Source organism: Alligator mississippiensis, chromosome 4 (genome assembly GCF_030867095.1).
Source record: "Alligator mississippiensis isolate rAllMis1 chromosome 4, rAllMis1, whole genome shotgun sequence".
Taxonomy (NCBI): Eukaryota; Metazoa; Chordata; order Crocodylia; family Alligatoridae; genus Alligator; species Alligator mississippiensis.
The window spans coordinates 210,240,580-210,260,003 of NC_081827.1; the positions used below are offsets into that span (position 1 = coordinate 210,240,580).

Here is a 19,424-nt window from a genome sequence, read left to right on the forward strand (position 1 = left end):
GGAGTTGCTGCCACACATTTATTAAACTATCGGCTAAGTATTCTTCTGGGCAAAATCCTGAAGACTTCAGTCACTACTTATTAATTTCTTACTCAAGATAAACTCCCATGAAGCAAGGGCTTCAAGATTCAGCCCATTGTGAAAATGCCTTATACAATTCTTAGTTATTTACCATCTGTTGTCGCTTGACCAGCTTTTTACTCAAGTGTGAATAGCATTTGCCTGTCTTTTATTCTCAGATTCTGGAGGAAGCAGACCACCAATACTACCACCAGGAGGAAGAACAACATCTGCCAAGCCCTTTTCACCTCCAGTGGGTGCAGGGCGATTCCCAGGACCACCACCTTCAGGGCCAAGAACTGCTGCTCCTGAACCACAAAGAAACCGAATGCCTCCTCCAAGACCTGATTTTAGTTCCAAACATGACATGGGACCCCCTCCAGTGCCCAATACTCCAAGACCCATTCCATCAGGTCTGCACAACAGAGGGTCCCCTCCTGTTCCAGGATTAAACAGGCAAAGCAATACAGTGCCTACCCCTCCACCTTTCCTAGGAAACCGAAATGCAGGATTTGGAGGATCTGTTCGCCAGTCAACTTCAAGTTCCTCATCCCCTAACCGGCCTCCCCTTCCTCCTACACCTAGCAGGTCAACAGATGACAAGCCATCACCACCACCACCACCACCTCCAACAGGAAACAGGCCACTCCTCAACAGGGAAAGTTCCTTACCACCTCCTCCACCTCAGAATAATAAACCTCCTGTTCCTTCCACACCTCGACCATCCCTTGGGTCACAGGCTCCCCCACCACCTCCAAGCCGACCAGGCCCACCTCCAGTTCCACCCACTTCCAGTGGAAATGATGAAATGCCACGGCTTCCCCAAAGGAATTTATCTCTAGGTTCTCTTTCTTCACCCAGTTTGCCAGGGGCTGGTCGTTCTGGTCCTCTTCCTCCCCCTCCAAGTGAGAGACCACCTCCTCCCATAAGAGATCCACCTAGCAGATCAGGTAAGGCAATTTATATGATTTCAGCTCAACAGACCACACTCATAGTGGCTGAAATAATTGTAGTCACAAGTGTTTTTGTGAAATAAAGTACTTTGAATAACTTTGGTTTACTTCATGATTTTCCCAGCATAACATGGGCTGTAGACTTAACTAGATTAAACTGTTTTGCCATATAAACTGATGCCATAGTACCAAATGCCAATTAATATTAATAAATTGTAGTTTTCCTTTCATAGAAAAAGAGTAATTAACTTTCTGTTTCACCAACATTGGGCATACCCCCTTAGAAGTAAACAGACAAACTTGAGTTAACTGTCACAACCTGACTTTGTTCAGCAGTTACTTTCCCAGAAAGATGGGTCTTTTTGCTACTACTACATACCTTTGTACACTTAGACTGATTACAAAGACCATCCCACCAAACATATTTTAACAGTGTAAAAAAATAAAGTCTTTGTATATTCATATCTAGTATTTACATATTCATTATTATTGTTGTAGTTAATAGTGGTTACAGAAATGTATTTGTCCACTATGTTCTCTGGTACAGAAAACTCCTTTTACCTTGGGGTCCAATTATGCAAGAATCTTTTCTCCTGAAAATTAGTACAGTTTAGGGCAGCTTTCACATGAATAAAAGTTTGCAGAATTCAGCCATCTGCATGCTAATTATTGTAATAAGAAATGTATCCAACAGCAGTTAAACATAATGACACCTTTTCTGCCTAAATAAACCATGGTGATATTTTATAATACAGTTCGCATTCATTTATGAACATAGGGGTTGCCATTTCCCTGACCTCATCCTATTCTGTGTGAAATAACTAGTGCTTCTGCCCCTAAACATATGCATGTGCCTTACATGAATCTTAAGAGATCTATCAAAGACTACATCCATCCATACGCAGCCTTCCAGCTTCTTCTAACAACCCAGGCAACAACACAGGTCACTGACAATATAACACCTGTGGTAGCTTTGCTGCCAAACAATCCCAGGCTGGCCACAGAAATGCTTCTTTATAGTTTCACAGAGGGGTGAACTGTCCTCATGTAATACCAGCCCAGTCATCATTCACAGGATGGATCAAAGTTTCAGAGAGTGGCTGTGATTATTCAGACAGCTACCTCTGTCTCCATTCTTCCAGTGCATTTTGTGGGGCTCCCTTGTTCAGAGATCATCACAGGCTGCTAATAGTGATTTTCTTGGTCATATAGGAAGTAGAGGGAAATGGTGGTTGTATTTCTTTTAATGCAACTCTTCAGTATTGACGATGTTAGAAAAAAAAGAGAGAGAAATAATTCAGAAAGATATTAAATGAGCCCTCACTAATCAAGCATCATTCCAGGAATGCAAGCTGCAGTACCTCATAAATGCAAACCATAAAATACAAGGAATTTCTTGCAACATTTTTTCATGTTTTCTGACAGCATTGCAATATCTGCTGATCTTTAAATATATATATATATGTGACTAGATTTCATCAGGATGGAGGAATGCTTAATAAAAAATAATAATTAACAGAATCTCAAATCTCCCAATTGTCCCACAGTGTGTGGGAGGCCTTTTATGTTGGATCCTGGCATTTTATTTCGCCAGTTATTCAAATGCACCAACATTGGAAATGTTACAATCTGTCTGTGAGATCTGTTTCTAATTTAGAGGTAGATGGATATACTCCAACTACAGCAGAACATGGCACATAGCAAATATTTGTATAAGCAAGGGAACTGATGCCACACTGCTTAAGACTGCTGCAATTGGATTGAATTTTACTTTACCCCACACCACTAGTAGGATCTATTCCCGACACCCTGAGTGGATCACACTACTGCAAGGAGGAGCCTTACTTAAGGTCTGGCTTGAAGGAATGTGGCATGAACCAGATTCTCTTACATTATACTGACACTTGGTTGTAGCTTCAGCTCTGTAGTCAGCATAAGTTTGAGGGGCTTGAGAGCTGCTTTAAGATGGTACACAGGAACTACCATTGCAGAGGGAGGTATACAAAGGTGAGCTTTATACATGAGCAATGAGTAACCTGCACGTCTGCAGAGCAGCCCTGCTTTCAAGAGATGGTGAATCAGGAAAATGATTTTGAAAGACTGCATTACTGCATCCTGATTCTTCCCTTTGACTAATGGGGCAAACCAGACCCATCTCCTACATCTGGGATCCACCCAATAACCTCTGTCTTATTTGTTAGTCAGAGGCAGTGATACAAGGCAATAAACACTTTGAGGTGATAGAATAATGGAATGTTATACACAATATGGTATTTATTTGTCTCTCTCTCTTGATCCAGGACCACTTCCCCCTCCTCCTCCTTTAAGCAGAAACAATAGCACTTCACGGGCGTTGCCTGCTACTCCACAGTTACCTTCCAGAGCAGGATTAGAAACCCAGAGAGGTGGAGTAAGGCCTCCACTTCCTCCTGAGAGACCTGGCTCTGGAGCTCCTCTACCACCACCTCCACCCTCATCAGCAATCAGAAATGGGTTCCAGGACTCATCATGTGAAGGTGAGCTGTGCTTCTCAGGACCTCTGCCTAAATACAAACTGAATAAATATTTGAGGATTTGGCCCAAGGACTTAGGTGTAACATGATACTTTGATCCTAATTTTGAATTCTCAGCAGTTTTTTTTATAGGGGGTATTCCTGATTGACACAAGTAGAATTTGAGTCCAGGCCAGACCTACCTTTTAGGGAATTAGGTAAATGCTATCTGCAGAAACCAGACACACAGTCAATGATAATGATAAGATCAAACCAGCAATTGAGTCAGGCTTGATTAAGTACTGGGCAACAGAAATAACTCCTCAAAAGTAAACTAAAAAAGGAAATGTATTTGCCCTTTTTTTTTGCTACTTTGTGTATGGTGTAAGACCTGAAGGATTTATTTTCTTATTATTTATGCTAATTCAGGTTTTCTCTCCCCTGAAACTGTTTGGAAGGCTCAACTACTTGCATAATGAAATCAGGAGAAACTAAATGCTGAACAACAGAGAGAGGGAGGAATAGTTAGGCCTATGTTTGGAATTTGAATTTTTTTTTGAGAATTCTTATTTAAATAGTACCTATTGAACAGTTGGGATAAAGGGTATATGTGTTAAAGCAAGCAGAAAAGGATTTTAAACAATCCTTTTGAACACTCTTTATGTTCAATCCATGGGAGTTTTCCTTATATAAGCAATGCAAAACTGGGCTCCAGAATAAATGATTCTGCCGTGAACTGCTGGTGAAATTTACTCAGATCATTGCTCTCTTCCTCAGTACAAAAAACAACATTACAAGAATGTTGTCATTGCAACATGCTGAAGTGATCAAAAGGCAGGAAAAGACATAGTTAAAGCTACAAGTGCACCCCAGAGCACCTGTATTCAGATAAAAAGACAAAATGTAGATTATTCTTTCCATTATTTTGGTAGCAAAACATATCAGCTCTTTTTACTCTTAACATATTATTGTGGTTCTGTCATATAACTAAGGGTATCAACATATTACCTAGGTATTCAATGAATACTAATTCTGTATTTTTATACATCTTGCATAAGTTGTAAACTTTTTTTTTTACACTGAATTTTACCACAGTGGTTATTAATTCTTATTCTTTCTAAAATGGATTTTCAACTAGAACCTTTCGTGATGATTGTACATTTTTACGTAACTCCTTTGTGACTGGCAGAAGATTAAAAAGTTTTTTTTTCTCTCCAGATGAGTGGGAAAGCAGATTTTCTTTCCATCCAATATCTGACTTGCCCCCTCCAGAGCCATATGTACCAATGGCTAAAAGTTATCCCAGTAAACTGGCAAGGAATGAAAGCCGAAGTAAGTTGGGTTTTGTTAATTTTTGTTTTGATTTGCATTTCTTTGCTAATTATGGTCCTTAAATGGTACAGTGATGAGAGAGGAATAACTACCTTCATTGAACAACATTCTCAGCAAGGAATATGTCTTCAATACTGTATTTATTTGAATCCAAGATGAGGTCTTTTGTCCCAAACAAATACTGGGGGGCAGGTATTGTCTTAAATTTGAGTACCAGTCTGAAGTTCATCTTTGGCTTCTGCTCCAGGCTAAGGGCTGAAGTCAGAGCTGAGCCACTGCAAGCCCTGGGTCAGGGTGGATCATGCAGTGGGGAAGTGGGCTCATGGCAGAGGAAGCATGGGGTCATCTTAAATTCAAAGTCATCTTGGATTCAGGTAAACACAGTAGTTGAAAATAATTGGAAATAAGTGGTATCTGTATCTATTTGGCTTCCCTTAGAACAGGACTGTACAACTTCTGAGTGCCTGGAGGCCACAGGCTCCTGACCAGACATTGCACAGGCTGCATGTCCCATGTGCCATGGCAATAGTGCCCCTCCATTGCACTGTCCAGTGACCGTGAAAGCTAAAGGAGGGAGGGGGAACCTAGAGATTCTGGCAGCAGGTACAATGAAGGGAGTGGCACCTGGACCAGGAGCCCAGGGACTGCAGCATAATTCCTCAGGAGCCACATGCAGCCTGCAGGCCACCAAAACAGCACTGCCTTAGGCTGAACTTATTAAGTTCTCTGTTAATTGCTGTAACAAGGACCCCAACTGCTGTTACTTGAAGAGGGAGGGAACGACACTCTATGGCTGCAAGCTAGGGCAGGCAGCTGAATTAGTGCCAGCTAAAAAAAAGGTAGTCAGCCCATGGAAGGCAGTGATAGTAGATATAAAGTGACTTTCCTAGAGCAAGCTGCTTTGCAGTAGGCAGCAAGGGGTAGGACTGCAGGCAGTCAGGTAGAGACTGCAGAGCAGCTAAATTGGCTGCAACAGAGGGGAGCAGGCTAAGGGTAAAATCTTGTCCAGTTAAGAGATCAGGTGACTGGGACAGAGTAGAGCCCATGGTAGTATAAAGCTTGGCTCCTGAGCCAAAGGCAGTAATCTGACTTCAAGCACTACAGGGAGAGGAGCTCCTAAGGGTGATGCTGCTGGTGGGAAATCCCCAGGCAACAAAGGTACCCTGGAGAGCTGGAGGGAGACAGCTGAGAGGAAAGTAGGAGTTGCTGTTGGTGGGCAAAGACCCAGGACTGGTGTTTAAGTTTGGTTTTAGTCATTTTGTTTATGTTGACCATTGTGGCTGTGAGGCATGGGCATGGCTGTAGGAGAGAAGGGAGGCCACAAAGGGGTGCCCTTGGGAGAGGGCACTGTTAAGGATAGATTGTAGAAGATGGCAGGCCTACAAAGCCACAAGAGATGCCAGTGTGGCACGTGGTAGTTTGAGTTCCAGCCAGGGGTCTAGTGGCTTGCACTGGGGTAGGGCTGGCTGTCCAGTGAATAGCATAGTCAGAGAGAGTGAACTGTAAAAGAGGACAGCCAATTGAGGGCATCAGAGAAGGTGTGAGCCCTGAGAAAGGAAGATAGGTGTGGGTACTAGAGGAAGGACAGGCCCCAGGAATAGAGAGACATATTGTATTCACTGAGGCCAAGAATGAAAAGAGAAGCCTTGCTCAGAGAGATGAAATAAATGATCAGGCCAGACCATGATGATGAGATCAGGGCAGAGTGCCAGCTCACTCTGGTATCCTGATGTCAGCCTCCCAAGTTAATATCAAATTTTACATCAAACTGTGGCAATTAAAGTAACAGGGCAGTATCCTGAGAAAGCCAGAGTCTGAGAACAGAATTAGTGTAGCCACAAGGGAACACCATGGCTGTCTTCAGAGGCAGATCCTGCTACAACTGCTGTCGCCCAATTTCTGCTGACTCCTGGCTACACAAGCCAGTCAGCCAACCTAGAACTCACCCTTCTGCCTTATGTGTGAAAGTGCAATTCTTATTAAATTCAGCAAAGGTAGCTGGAGTATATTGGAGGGCAAAATTGGTATTAATGAGCAAAAAGAATTTAATGGCTGAGTCAGCGGCATACCCAGGGTGAGCTGAATTGGGCAGCCACCCCTGGCACTGGCATGGCAGAGTGGAGGTAAGTGGTAAATAAGTCAGCCAGAAAGTCCATACAATACTATCAATAAAATAAAATGTATACAGTACCATACTTACTTGAAGATAAGATGACCCCCAAATAATTGGATTCTATGTATGGAAAAATTATAAATTTGTTATCATTTTCCAGGTATAGAATTTTATCACTGGAGGTTTGCTACAGCAGGGAAAATAAATCTGGGGGGGTCAGGTGGCCCCATTACCCTCTGCCCCCTAACTCTTTCCCTCTGCAGCTTCTTCCCCCGCTGCTTACTGTCAGTCAGACTGGGCTCTCCCTGAACACGTGGAAGTGAGAAGCAAGTTTGAAAACACTTACTTTAAAATAAATATGCCTAGAAATCTTGTCATATAGGCAAATTCTTATGGGTACCCATAGACTTATTTAATCCAGAAGTGGTGCCTTTTACCACTTTTGAAACTGCTGAAAGTTTTAGCACAGGTACTCCATAAACAAAATAATAGGCAGCTCTTTTGCACCTACTTAGAGAGAGTAGAAACAATGTATAGTATTAGTCCAAAGCCAAAAGGCTCCTGATTTACCATATAGTTCGTTGGGCTCCAGATATGCCCTTCACAAAGGATCTTTGTGCTGATTAGCGCCCCCACTTCCCACTTATGACTGGAACTGGGTGCTCTTGTCACAAGTCCTGGGATCCTCCAAAAAATTATATGCAGATGAAGCACAGGGCAGCCTGGTCCAGCTCCATCTCATGAAGGGCAAGGTCACACTAATCATTTGTTATGGACTGAGAGATGAGGCAACAGAGAAATTTTGGGTAATCTGTTTGGGCCCCCATTTGGTGATATTTGCCAGACATTTAAGGCTGGTAAAGAAACGGGAACAATTGGAAATGGGAAAGAAAGGCATAGCTCAGCTGTGGGAGTGTAGAGGAAGGCAAAATATAATCAGTGTAGCAGCTCCCCATGGCTTGAAAAACAGTCAGTGCTGAGGGGAATTGTGTGCAATGAATATTACTATATTTTTTTATGCAGGTAATTGATCGGTTCCCATCAATTTTGTGGCATTGGGAACCAACGAGGTGGGTTGCACCCTTGTCTGCTTGCAGACAGGACTCCCTACAAGAGCCTCATGGTTAGCTTCCCACTGGCCAGCTTCCAGTGAGAGGATCTTGGCTACATGCCAACTTTATGGAAAATCTACTCTCTGTTTGCTCCTGTGGCCATACAGCTAAGGGCAAGCAAAACTCAAGGGCATTCGAACCCCAAGCTTCTGGTCTTGGGCCTGCACATAGGATGCCCACCAAAGGATTTGGAAGCATCTGAAACCCCAGGCAGGGGTAGAGGATGCTTGCCACTAGTAGGGCCACATATGGTTCTTGAATGACTCATGGATTTGGAATTGATTTGGCTGATTTGACTTTGGACACAAAAAATTTTCCTTTAAAAAAAATAAAAAAGAATTGTGGCAGTGGGGAGCTGCTTTCAAGCTTTTCCCCTAGTGAGGTGGGGGCATCTGAACTCCTAAGGCTTCTGGGCTTGGGGCTTGCATGTAGGATGCCACCTAAAAAAAAAAGGTTCCCGCCAGTATGTTTGCCCGGTATGGACCATGTATTTTATTGACACGCTCAGTGTTGGCTGCATTTAATCAACTTCATAGTTGGTTTTGATTACTGAGCACATGCTGCTTTGTGCAGCAGTTTAATGATAGATAATACATTTAGTGAGGCTTCCTTGTATGCAGATGTAAACAAGGGGCTTCCCCCTACCCCCATGTCAACCATATTCAAGTAAATATGGTAAGTATTTTAAATTTGTAGTTCTCCACAGGTCTTTTAATGAGTAGCTTGGGTGTGAGCTTCTGCATGAAACAAGTACAACCTACTGAATGCAACAATCTTGCTTTCTTTCCTAGGTAGCTCTGCAAGAAAGGAAAGAGGTGCCCCACCACTTCCACCCATACCGAGGTGAAGTGAGTTCAGGCCCTTCTCAAGATGACTGCTGTTTTTAATTTTTATAATTACCTTTCATGTCCACATCATTTGAAAGATGGCTTTTTTAATTATTATTTCCATATTTGACTTGTGGGTTGGAGTAATTTTCTGAATCTCTATTACAAAAGTGTTTTATGAATTATAGTTGTTTAGAATTATCTTTTTTTTTTCCTTGTTTGCTTAAACTGTAGGCTGTCATAAAAAAGCATTTTGAGAGGACAACATATGGCAATATCTATGTATGCTTATTGGTGCAGTTCTCTTACTGGTGAACTCAATAGATCCTTGAATTCAAAAAAAGCAGGAGCAAACCCACTACTAGTTTTGGGTGCTGTGGTTTTACCATTTGAGCTATGAGGTACAATCTTGAGTTCTGCATGAAAACTCATCACCTGGGAATACTTCATGAATGGTGTTCCCTTGTAACTTTTCTTTGTATGCTTCAAATACTATCCAGCTATGTGAATTTGCTGCTCGGAAATCAACCAGAATTCTTTTAACCACAGGTTAGCTAGTAAATATATTTTCTACGCTACTGAGGACATACTGGGCCTCTAAGGAGAACAAGTATTTCCAGCCTTTTTTGGCCAGAGGAAGGATTGCCATGACACAGAGGGGGAAATCCTCCAAAGAGAAAAATAAATTGTCAGAGTTTAGGAGTGTTTTAACAAACAAATAAACAAAAAGTACCTTGTATTGTCCTGTTCCATTGTTTTGTAACATTCTTATGCTTTTTGTTATATATTGAGTCTTTCCTTCGGAAGCTGACCATGCCACAGTTCTCCATGTCCTCAGAACTGGATTACTGTAATGCTCAAGGCTACATCACTGTCTGTGCCAGATCAAGAGAAGTGGGGTGTATTGGCTGCCATACTTTGCTCAAGGTTCCATCTCTGCATCCTTTCTCCAGGCTATCTCCTAAGAGGGATTCAGGAGAGATCTGAGGAATTTTCCCTTAATAGAAGAACAAACAATAATTTTTAAGGCATTGGATGATTGATACATTTGTACAATTGTTTTTAAATATTGTACATGAGCAGCAAGTGTTTGGTTGAATTAGTGTGTTTTATAGACTGAGATAAATAAATGTAAAAAGCCAATGGAAACTATAGAAGGACTATGATTCTGGATCTTAACTTGATGGACGAATGTATTTTTATCAGCTGGACTCCTGAAAGTTAGTTTTGAAGAGCTTCTTTGCCCTACCTCCTCAGTGCTATTGGACTTTCTCGGTGTGCTCTTTGGAGACTATAAAATATCCTTTACTGGTGGCTATGTTTCATATTGTGTGACTCATTAAATCAGAATCAGTAGTCATGTAGGTTAGAGAATAAATTGGATAAATTGCCAGCTTCGTTGGCATGGAAGACATGATCCTGGAGGAAGCTCTGTGAAGAGATTATAACATGAAACTCGGAGACCTACATTTGAAACTGGGATTCTTAGAAAGGAACGGAAATGTCTACAGTGGGACCATGTAAGTGACCATGAAGATCCAGATCCCTGCCTTACAATCTGTGCAGTCTCACAGAGAAGCGTTAGAGTAGGATTTGGTACATAACAAATAGAGTTTTTTCTTTCTATTAGATGTTTACAAAGTCATATTTGGATTTTTACCTATGATTGTTTACTATTACATACTTTTATTTTTTACATTTTAGTATCTAACAACTTGTTTCTGAGATATGGCCCTGACCCTGTAGTGAATCCCACCCAGATGCATCTAATTGAAGAATCAGGGCCATGAGATTTTTTTTGCACAGACTAATGGCAGCTCTGTGTTTGAAATGTATTTAAGAATCAAGCCCATTTCCTAGCAGTTGACCTGTAAATGTATTAACCAGTAACATAAAAAGGGTTAGCAGCCTGGTGCCAACACAGAGGGGTGCCAGAATGGCAGCCCCTGTGGAATCCATGCTGTAGCAATAGTAGCAACCCTGCACCACTACCAGCAACAGTTGGGGCACAGGGACACTGCACTGTGGCAACCAGGGACTTTGAGTTCCCCAGGACAGGTAAGACTCCTGCCCTCACTCCTCCCCCTATACTTAACATTCACCCTTGGTGCTAGGTGGCACACTCATACCCTACCACCACCTCGCCCCACTGTCTGACGTGGTTTTGCCCAGGGTGCAAATCCTGCTAGGTACACTTCTGGTATTAACATCACTTTAAAGAATGGCACTTAAACTTATGTGTATGAAAACTGTGAGCCTGCCTTTGGCAAGCTCTTGTGTGAATGTAAATCCAAAGAGGATATAAAAGATCTAGTAATGTTTATGGGATAAAATATTGTATTTGTGTTGTTAAATTGAAGCACTTAAAACTTTCTGAAGCATGATGTTACAAATTTGAGAATGCAGAATTCTTAATCACCATGCCAAAGTTTTAATAAAATATATGAATAGTTATGCATTGTAAAAACCGAGAGAAATTCTAGAAGTTAAACATCTTTATAACTTATCTGCTTACAAGACTCATTGACATATTCAAAGCAAAAATATTATGTCATTAGGCTAGCTGTCTCCTCCAGCTGCAGCATTCTACATTCTGAAACTATAACAAAGCCTTAGCAGATTAGTGTTGGTCTAATTTTACAATGTGGCGTGGCCTTCAAGGAACTAATCAAGGAAAAATGAACTTATTTTTTGGGAAACTCTGGCTTCTTTTTTAAAAGCACTTTCTCGGCTACTGGAACATTCTTCAAAATGCCCATGCCAAACATTCATAAAATATTTTTAATAAAAGCAAAAATAGGCATTTTCTATCAAAAGTATATCTTTTGCTGTAAAATTCACCAGATTTAGTAAAAAGCAATGCAGTATTTTAGCATTCAATATATCTCTTTGTATACACACAGATATTTACAATATAATCAGTATTAAGGTATTTATTTTACTATGCAATGTTTTTTAAAAATTATATAAAAGCAGAAAACAAAACTGATTAATAGAATGGTGCCTTACTACTTTGTTAATCAATTTTAATGTCAAAATAGCAATTACTGCCTGTTTAGAAAAAGTAATAGAAGTTATGCTTTTATGTCCTAATGTGAAATATAAAATAGTACTTACAACAAGATGATATAGTTTAAGCCAAGTCCTGCAGTTGTAACTTTCTCTGCTAACTTCCAAGTGACTTATATGTATAGAAAGACTTCAGGATCAGGCCTTTGGGGGGGGGGGGGGGTGACTGGGAATCCATACATTCCCAATCAGTTTCTGGTACAAATTGCATCTAAAAATGGAATATTTTTACTTTAAAAAAATTACAATCACTAGAGTCAATGTGTACATCTGCTAGATCTGTACAATTCAGTTGACTTCAGTGTGGTTGCACAAATCTATTGGAAAAAAAATTGGTTTTGTATAGTATTTAGTGTGTCTGTTTTGATGGCATTGTGTTGTAAACAAGCTTTGTTTACTAAGACTCAAATTGTGTGACAATGACCCACTGAAAATTAATTTCTATGCAATCCACATTAAATAAAATCAGAACAATTTTTGTCACTTGACCACTTCTATTTATATTTAATATCTATATTTACTCCATACTTCTGAATGAAGAGTGCATGTTATAACTGTAGATATAATTTTCTATAGACTCTGGACACTGAGAGAAGAAGCCTGTCTGTCTAATGTTAAGAAATTTTGATGGGCACTCAATATGGGATGCAAGGAGCAGGAGGTGTACTGCTATCCAAATCAAGTTCCAATTAGCATTGCTTTTGGATACCTTGATTCCCATCACTAAAAAGTTTAGAAGAACGACTTCCTTCTGAGTGAAATACTGGATTAGATCCTTAAATGGTTATTTAGAAAGCTGAACAATAATTTTTTGTAATTGCTCTAAATAGAAGCTAATTCCACCATAAACTTGTAAACTATTATGAGCAAAACCTGGACTACTCATTTTCTATTGTGTGTTTGGATTTTCACTTGTCTCATAACACAACGATTTCTATGTTAAAAAAAATCAACTAAAAACCACTGCTCTCCTAGGGACTAAAAAGTTAAATTTTCCAAGCAAACTGGTATTTGTTTAAAATAGAATGTTGAGTAATGGGAATCCTTGATGCAGAATTGTTACAGAAATAGAATATTGATACAAAACTAATTCCCCAAATAGTGTATATTGATATAAATGCCACAAAGTGAAATATGATGTGCACTAACTCACTACTTTCACATTGTAATATTGTGAGTGTTGATGTCTTATGAACTGAATCTACTATGTTAGTATATTGGATGTGTATACCATGATTTATATAATCTTTAGTCTTTCAAATAGTCCTCTATCAGGAAGAAAATATAACTTCTTGCATAAAATATTTAGTAATATTCTAAAATTAGCTATTGCAAGGAGAATGTCTTCTCAGACACACACAAAGGAAGTGAGACTCCTTTGAAAGGTATTTAATATTAATCTTCTAGACTATTTAATTAGATATTTAGACCTGCAACATTGATAATAACAGGAGTTTTGTAGCTATTTAACTGAATCAGGGCAGGCTGTGTTTTCTTTAAGTGCACACAGTGACAAAAGAAAAATAGAAATGAGTACTGTGTGTCTGAAGAAAAGGAATAATACCCCTGGTTAATTAATATGTCATTTTGAAATATGATAAGCATTTCTACGTTGATAACTGGCTGATAGCTTAGGTACTATAATATGTTTACAAAACAAAACGAACAAACAAAAATTGCACTTGTGAAACTGCACAGAACCTCAGAAGAGGGAGAAACAGAGCTTACAGAGAGCTGCATGAAATCTAGCTAAAGCCTGGAGTGCTGACAGAGGGAGACTTTTGCAACTTACGTGCAGCCTTTGGAAAGCTTAACCAAAACAACCTATAGTGGACCTGTGGGCTTGGATCACCAAACTATTTGTGTTACAATAGTCTTGTTGTGTTGGGGACTGGGCAGCATGGAGGAGGGAATTCTGCTGTTTAACATTTAGCTTGTTTGTGGGTTTTTTTCATTTTATGCCAAATAAATGTTCTTTTATTAGAATGAGTAGCTCTGCAACCAGTTTGTTACATTTGGAATTACTCTATCAGTTTCTAGACAGATTTCTAGCTTTAGTAGAAAGGTAGTCATGGACTTGGGCACTCATAGAAGACTGGCAATAGTCCTTACTAAATTGGTGTAAACCAGTGGTGCCCAACCTTTTTGCATCCTAGGCCAGATGGGCAGTGCCAGGTCTGTCTGAGGGCTGGATCTGGCTAAAAGCTTGATCTAGCACTCAGCGGGGTCCCGATCCAGCCACAGGGGGGAGGTGGGAAGTAGCCCAGCACTGATTCTGATGGAGGGGTTGGGGAAGGAACAACAGCAGAGCAACCTGATCTGGCAGTGCAGGAGTGGGGTGGGCCCAGGCCTTATCCAGCCATGCAGCAATGGCTTGGCTGGGCCTTGATCTACCAATGTGGAACTTCAAACTACTCCCAGTCACCAAATATCCTGACTCCTGGGGATCCCTATGAGCCAGATTTGGCCTGCAGGTTGGGGGTGGAGTATACCTCATATATACTACTTTGCAGCAAAGTGTTTGCAAGCCCTCAAGGGCTTGGTTACAATCGTGAAAATGCACTTAGAGGTTGGCAGAAAGTGTAATTTTTTTATTAAAGTCACACATCTATATCCTGTACTAGCCAATTGCCCGTCAAGAATGATGGATTTCAAAAGAGTATTTATATGGCTGACCCCAAACGGTGAGTTGGGGGTGGAGGGCAGCCATGTAAACACTCCCTCTGCCACCACTGCCGCCTCCTGCAGCCTCTGTGGCACCGGGGGGCTCCCTCCCCCCGCCCACCTCCACCTCCTCCCATGAGCAGCAGGGCTTCCCCCTGCCTCTGTGCTCCCCTCCCTGCTCTCCTCCCTCCCTCCTTCCTAACTGCCTCCCCTTCCCTGCTGGCTCTTGGTAATGAAAGTTGTGGGGTGCGTGCATGCATCAGGTACCCCGTCCCACCGGGCACAGGGGAGGCATCAGGGCCGAGTGGTGGGGGATTACTGCCACTGTGACCCCCCGCATTTGCCTCCCTGGCAAATTGACTTGCCACGCCCGCCTGGGCTCACACAGTCAATTGCCGCCTTCTTGGCAGCACAGCCACAGTTGACAAAGAGCATTATGGACAGACAGACTCACAGACAGACAGACTAAGCCCTTTTTATTTATATATAATGTAGAATTGTGATATTCATTTATAAGTAGCTTATTGTTTTAGGGGAAAATCCTGTGATGATGACTGAATCAAATGGCCAGATTTAATTTGTAGCAAGACAAATACAATATTTTTAAAGATAAGATGTAATAAAAAGCACAATTATATAATTAAGCACAGACTCATGCTGTGAATATCCCCACTAGCCAGAGACAAGCAAATAATTAGCATATGAATTTACCCCCAAAAAAGACTTTCTTTAGTTCCTCATAATACTCCTCCTATTTCTAGGCTTTTATGCTTTTCCTATACTGTATAGCTTTGCTAGTAAGTTCAGACAATGGATTTGTATAGGATGGTTTGGATAAGAATGATCCTGCCTCAGTCAGGGGGCTGAACTAGATGACACCTGGAAGTACCTTCCAGCCTTCTTTTCTATGCATCTATAGTTTGGGTCTATTGCAGCTAAAATATGACATTAGAACTCTGTAGTTGCAACATTAAGTACAGCATGCCCCTTCATCTGTCTGCCCCTTTAGCCTCTCCTCTGATATAGAAGGGGACTTGATAGCAATTACAGTGCAACCTCATTATAACAAGTGCATAGCACCTCCGTGTGACAGGAAGAAAAGTTAATTAAAAGAGGGTATTTGCTGTAACAGGGTTAGTCAATTTCCTGCATCATCATCATCATCAAAAAAAATTCAGGTCCTGCTTCTGAGATTGTTAAACGTAGGGTTTGTTATAGTTATAGTTTCATAGTTGATAGGGTTGGAAGGGACCTGAGCAGATCTTCAAGTCATTTATGTGTTTGTTATAATGCAGGTTTACTGTACCTCTAAAATAGCCACTAAATGACTGTAGAACCACAGAAAAGAGAGCCCAGCAAGGATATGCATGCCTAAAACTAGTCTTAATTCTCTTCTTTCAAAAAGTTGGATTTAAATTTGACAATACCCTTGTAAACAAGATCAGTTTTCTATTATTTGTATTCCAGTAATTTCTAGGATTCCTGACTGAAAACAGTTAGGAGTCAAGCAAATGCCTAGTGAGAGAGAATCCCTGACTAAAGGGTTAACACACTATGGCTAGGTACAGACATTCAAAAAGCCCCAGGTGGATTCCAACTAATTTATGCAGATTTCTCTAAGCAGACTAGATTAGTTTGGGAGTGAACAGGACACAAGTTTGCCCTTTCATTGGGGTGGGGGAGAAGGGGCACAAAGGCTGCCTGCATTGGCTGAGCACATTGAGGGTGGTCCTGCACGCCTCCCAACATACTGGTGACTGCCGAGGGCAGCCAAACGCAACCAAGTGGTGGGCCACCCCTGATTGGCTGCCAGGCACATGCCCCCAATCCTCTTCCAGGAGAGCCCCAGATTTAATAGATTTCATAGACATTAAGGCTGGAAGGGACCTTGGAAGATCATTGGGTCCAGCCCCCTGCCCCAGGGACAGGAAGTCAGCTGGGGTCATAGGATCCCAGCAAGAAAAACATTCAGGTTTCTCTTATAGGCCTTCAAAGTGGGTGCTTGAACCACCTCCGGCGGCAGGCCATTCCAGACCTTGGCGGCTTGGACAGTAAAGAAGTTCTTCCTTATGTCCAGCCTGAAACAGTCTTGCAGGAGTTTATAACTGTTCGACTTTGTAATCCCTTGGGGAGCCCCGGTGAACAAACGTTCCCCCAGGTCCTGGTGAACAACCCTTATAAACTTATAGGTGGCCATCAGGTTGCCCCTGAGCCTGCGCTTTTCCAGGCTGAAAAAGCTGGTCACCAGAACACACCTCTCTCTGTCACCACCAGCCGGGCTGCTTGGTGTGCCGTGATGACAGTAGCGACATGTAAGGGGGGGGGGAACGGGGGTGTACATGTACCTCCTGAGAGCACCAGTGCGTGCCCTGACTGGCTACACTCGCTGCTTAGGTGATGGGCAGGTAAGAGCACCAGTACCCCCACTGCAAGCGCCAGCCAGGCAGTGGAGCCTGCAGCCACTTCTGGAAGCAAACGCAGCAATAGGTCGCAGCAATCAGCTGTCTTGCAATTGGCCAGGGGGGAACACCCCCTCCCGCCCCCCTGGTCAGTGAGATCGGCTGAGGGAGGACCTGCCCCCGATCATTGACTGGTCACTGGGGTGGCACGTGTCCCCCCTGACTAAGGCGGCTGTAGTTGCCCATGCAGGGTGACCTGTTCTGGGGCTCTCTTGGAAGGGGGTTGGGGACATATGTCCAGCAGCTGATCAGTGGTGGCCCAGCCACTCTGTAGAATGAAGGATCAAGCCCCTTGGAGCACCAGCAAGAAGCAGGCACCCAGCATGATTACATGAATTGCAGGAATCACACTGGGCACCTATTGCTGCTGCCTGCAGTTTGCTTGATGGTGGTAGACAGCAACTTAACATGAATTGATAGGGGATCTGGTACAGAAGTTCAATAACTTAAACCAATTAAGTCTGATACCTCATCAATCCAGGTCTATCTACACCCATCTTCACCATTTCTAAACCAATCTATGTGCCCCAAACTTCTGTTCTGCTACAAGTATATACCAGTTTCTGATCACTTATACCAGTTTATGTGTAATGTCTGCACCTGGCCTATACGGCATCTAGCCAGCAGAAACATAAGCAACAGATTTAACTTATGCAATGGACCCATTAAATCAATGGAATAATTGAATGCTTCAGTCTTTATGGAGTCAGGGCTTAAATAAATGAGACAAAGTGCCACTACCTCCATTTTTTCACTGGAAGACTGCAAGGGAGGGTGCCACCCCTCTAAAAAACAGGCTGAAGCCTGCAACCAAAACCATATGGTGTAATCAAGGAGGCCTTTATCCCACCCTGGGGCTGAGCTACTTAAGTAGGAAGAGGCTGATGAAAGTTTTGCAGGCTGTGATGGGTAGCAGGTGTTTTCTTATACTCCTGGGGACTAGCCTCACCAAGCCTAGATGTTTCTGTTTGCTGAACCAGGGTCTTAAGGTAAGAGCCTTATGACCTTTTCTTAAGCGTGCTCCTCTGAGATGCTATTATAGGAAAGTACTTGCATTGTTAGTCTGTTTTGGCTTTGCCTTGCTTGGTCTCCCAGTCACAGATATTGGGTAATTTGCCCAAGGTTCCACAGGATATGTGGGAGAGCAGGGAACCAAATTAAAATAAATTGGCCCATAAAAACCCATTACAAAGCTTTTTTGCTCCCGCAGTCTCAGATTGAAACCTTGTCAGAGAAAGGGGAAGGTTAACATGTTACAAGGGACATAAAAAAACCCCATGTAACCTCTTAAATGCTGGGTCCAACAGCACTCTCCTTCTCCCCCTTCTCCTTGACCCCTTTCCTTGCTGGTAGCTCACAAACTTTCTCTATTTGTTTTTAACCAGTCTGACTCCATTTTGCCCTCATGGCACCCCTGGCAAAAACTGTCCTCTAGTGAATGTCATAACCAGTTTGAGATTTAACTAGTGCTCTTGACAACATCTGTCCAGAATTTCTGTGGCTCATCCTTCTCTCATGAATGCAATCAGATTCAATAAGTAAAGCTCCTGGACTGTTCCCTAAAAATGACCAACATCCAGAACACCTGTGATTCCTCCCCTGCATAGCTTAGCTCTCTCATGCTTTATGTTAAATGCCTAAGTGTGAAATCTTATATTTTAGACATGCAAATGAGTTATCACTTGTTCCTATCAAATGAGACTCCTTATAGAAACTTACTTCTTACAAGGTAGGTGCTGATTCCCACTGGAAATTCTATGTGACCCATTAAAAAAAAAACAACCAAAAACCCCAGCAGGGGAGGGGACAAGGACTGCCTATGTATATTGTGATTTCCTGGCTATTAAAAGTAAAATTATGTGTTGTGTTTTGTTTTGTTTTTCTTCCCTTCTCTCCCCTTCCTTAGCTGCTGGCCTTGCAAGCTTCGCATAGGCTTTGTAAATCAAGCCTGGGATTTCTTTCATAGGCATTGCCGCAGAAATTATTCAGGCCAGATTATGCCCTCTGTAACCTGTCTTCCAGTCTTGCCTCTAATGACACTTATGCCCAATGTTTTTCAGAGGCTTGCACAAATATAACTGGCAGTTGATATAAACAACCTTGGTGATGCAAAGAATGACAGTGATTCAGTGTATTATGCTAACACCACAGCCTGGCTCCACTGCAGGGGTAGGAGGAGTTACAAGCAATAAACTGTTACAATGTATTACTGTCATTAAAGTAAGCAGCTATGGTTCTGAATACCTACAGGGGGCAGTTTTGTTGAGCAAAACACCATTTTTAGGAGAAGAAATACAGTTTAATCTTTTAGGACATTTTATGAGGTCTTGGGGTACTTGGCTT

The 19,424-nt window shown here is 41.9% G+C and overlaps 1 protein-coding gene across 5 annotated transcripts in view; it reads left to right on the plus strand.

Annotated features, from left to right (window-relative positions):
- The window catches only part of WIPF1 (WAS/WASL interacting protein family member 1), an 84,356-nt gene extending 71,910 nt beyond the window's left edge, over positions 1 to 12,446 (plus strand). For all 5 annotated transcript variants that reach the window (XM_006267515.4, XM_019480573.2, XM_006267513.4 and 2 more), the window contains exons 5-8: positions 240 to 1,010; positions 3,314 to 3,529; positions 4,724 to 4,837; positions 8,854 to 12,446. In XM_006267515.4, the coding sequence (XP_006267577.1) occupies positions 240 to 1,010; positions 3,314 to 3,529; positions 4,724 to 4,837; positions 8,854 to 8,909 (1,157 nt within the window). In that variant the 3' untranslated portion in view covers positions 8,910 to 12,446. The remainder of the gene's footprint in view (positions 1 to 239; positions 1,011 to 3,313; positions 3,530 to 4,723; positions 4,838 to 8,853) is intronic.
- The last annotated feature ends 6,978 nt before the right edge of the window (positions 12,447 to 19,424 follow it).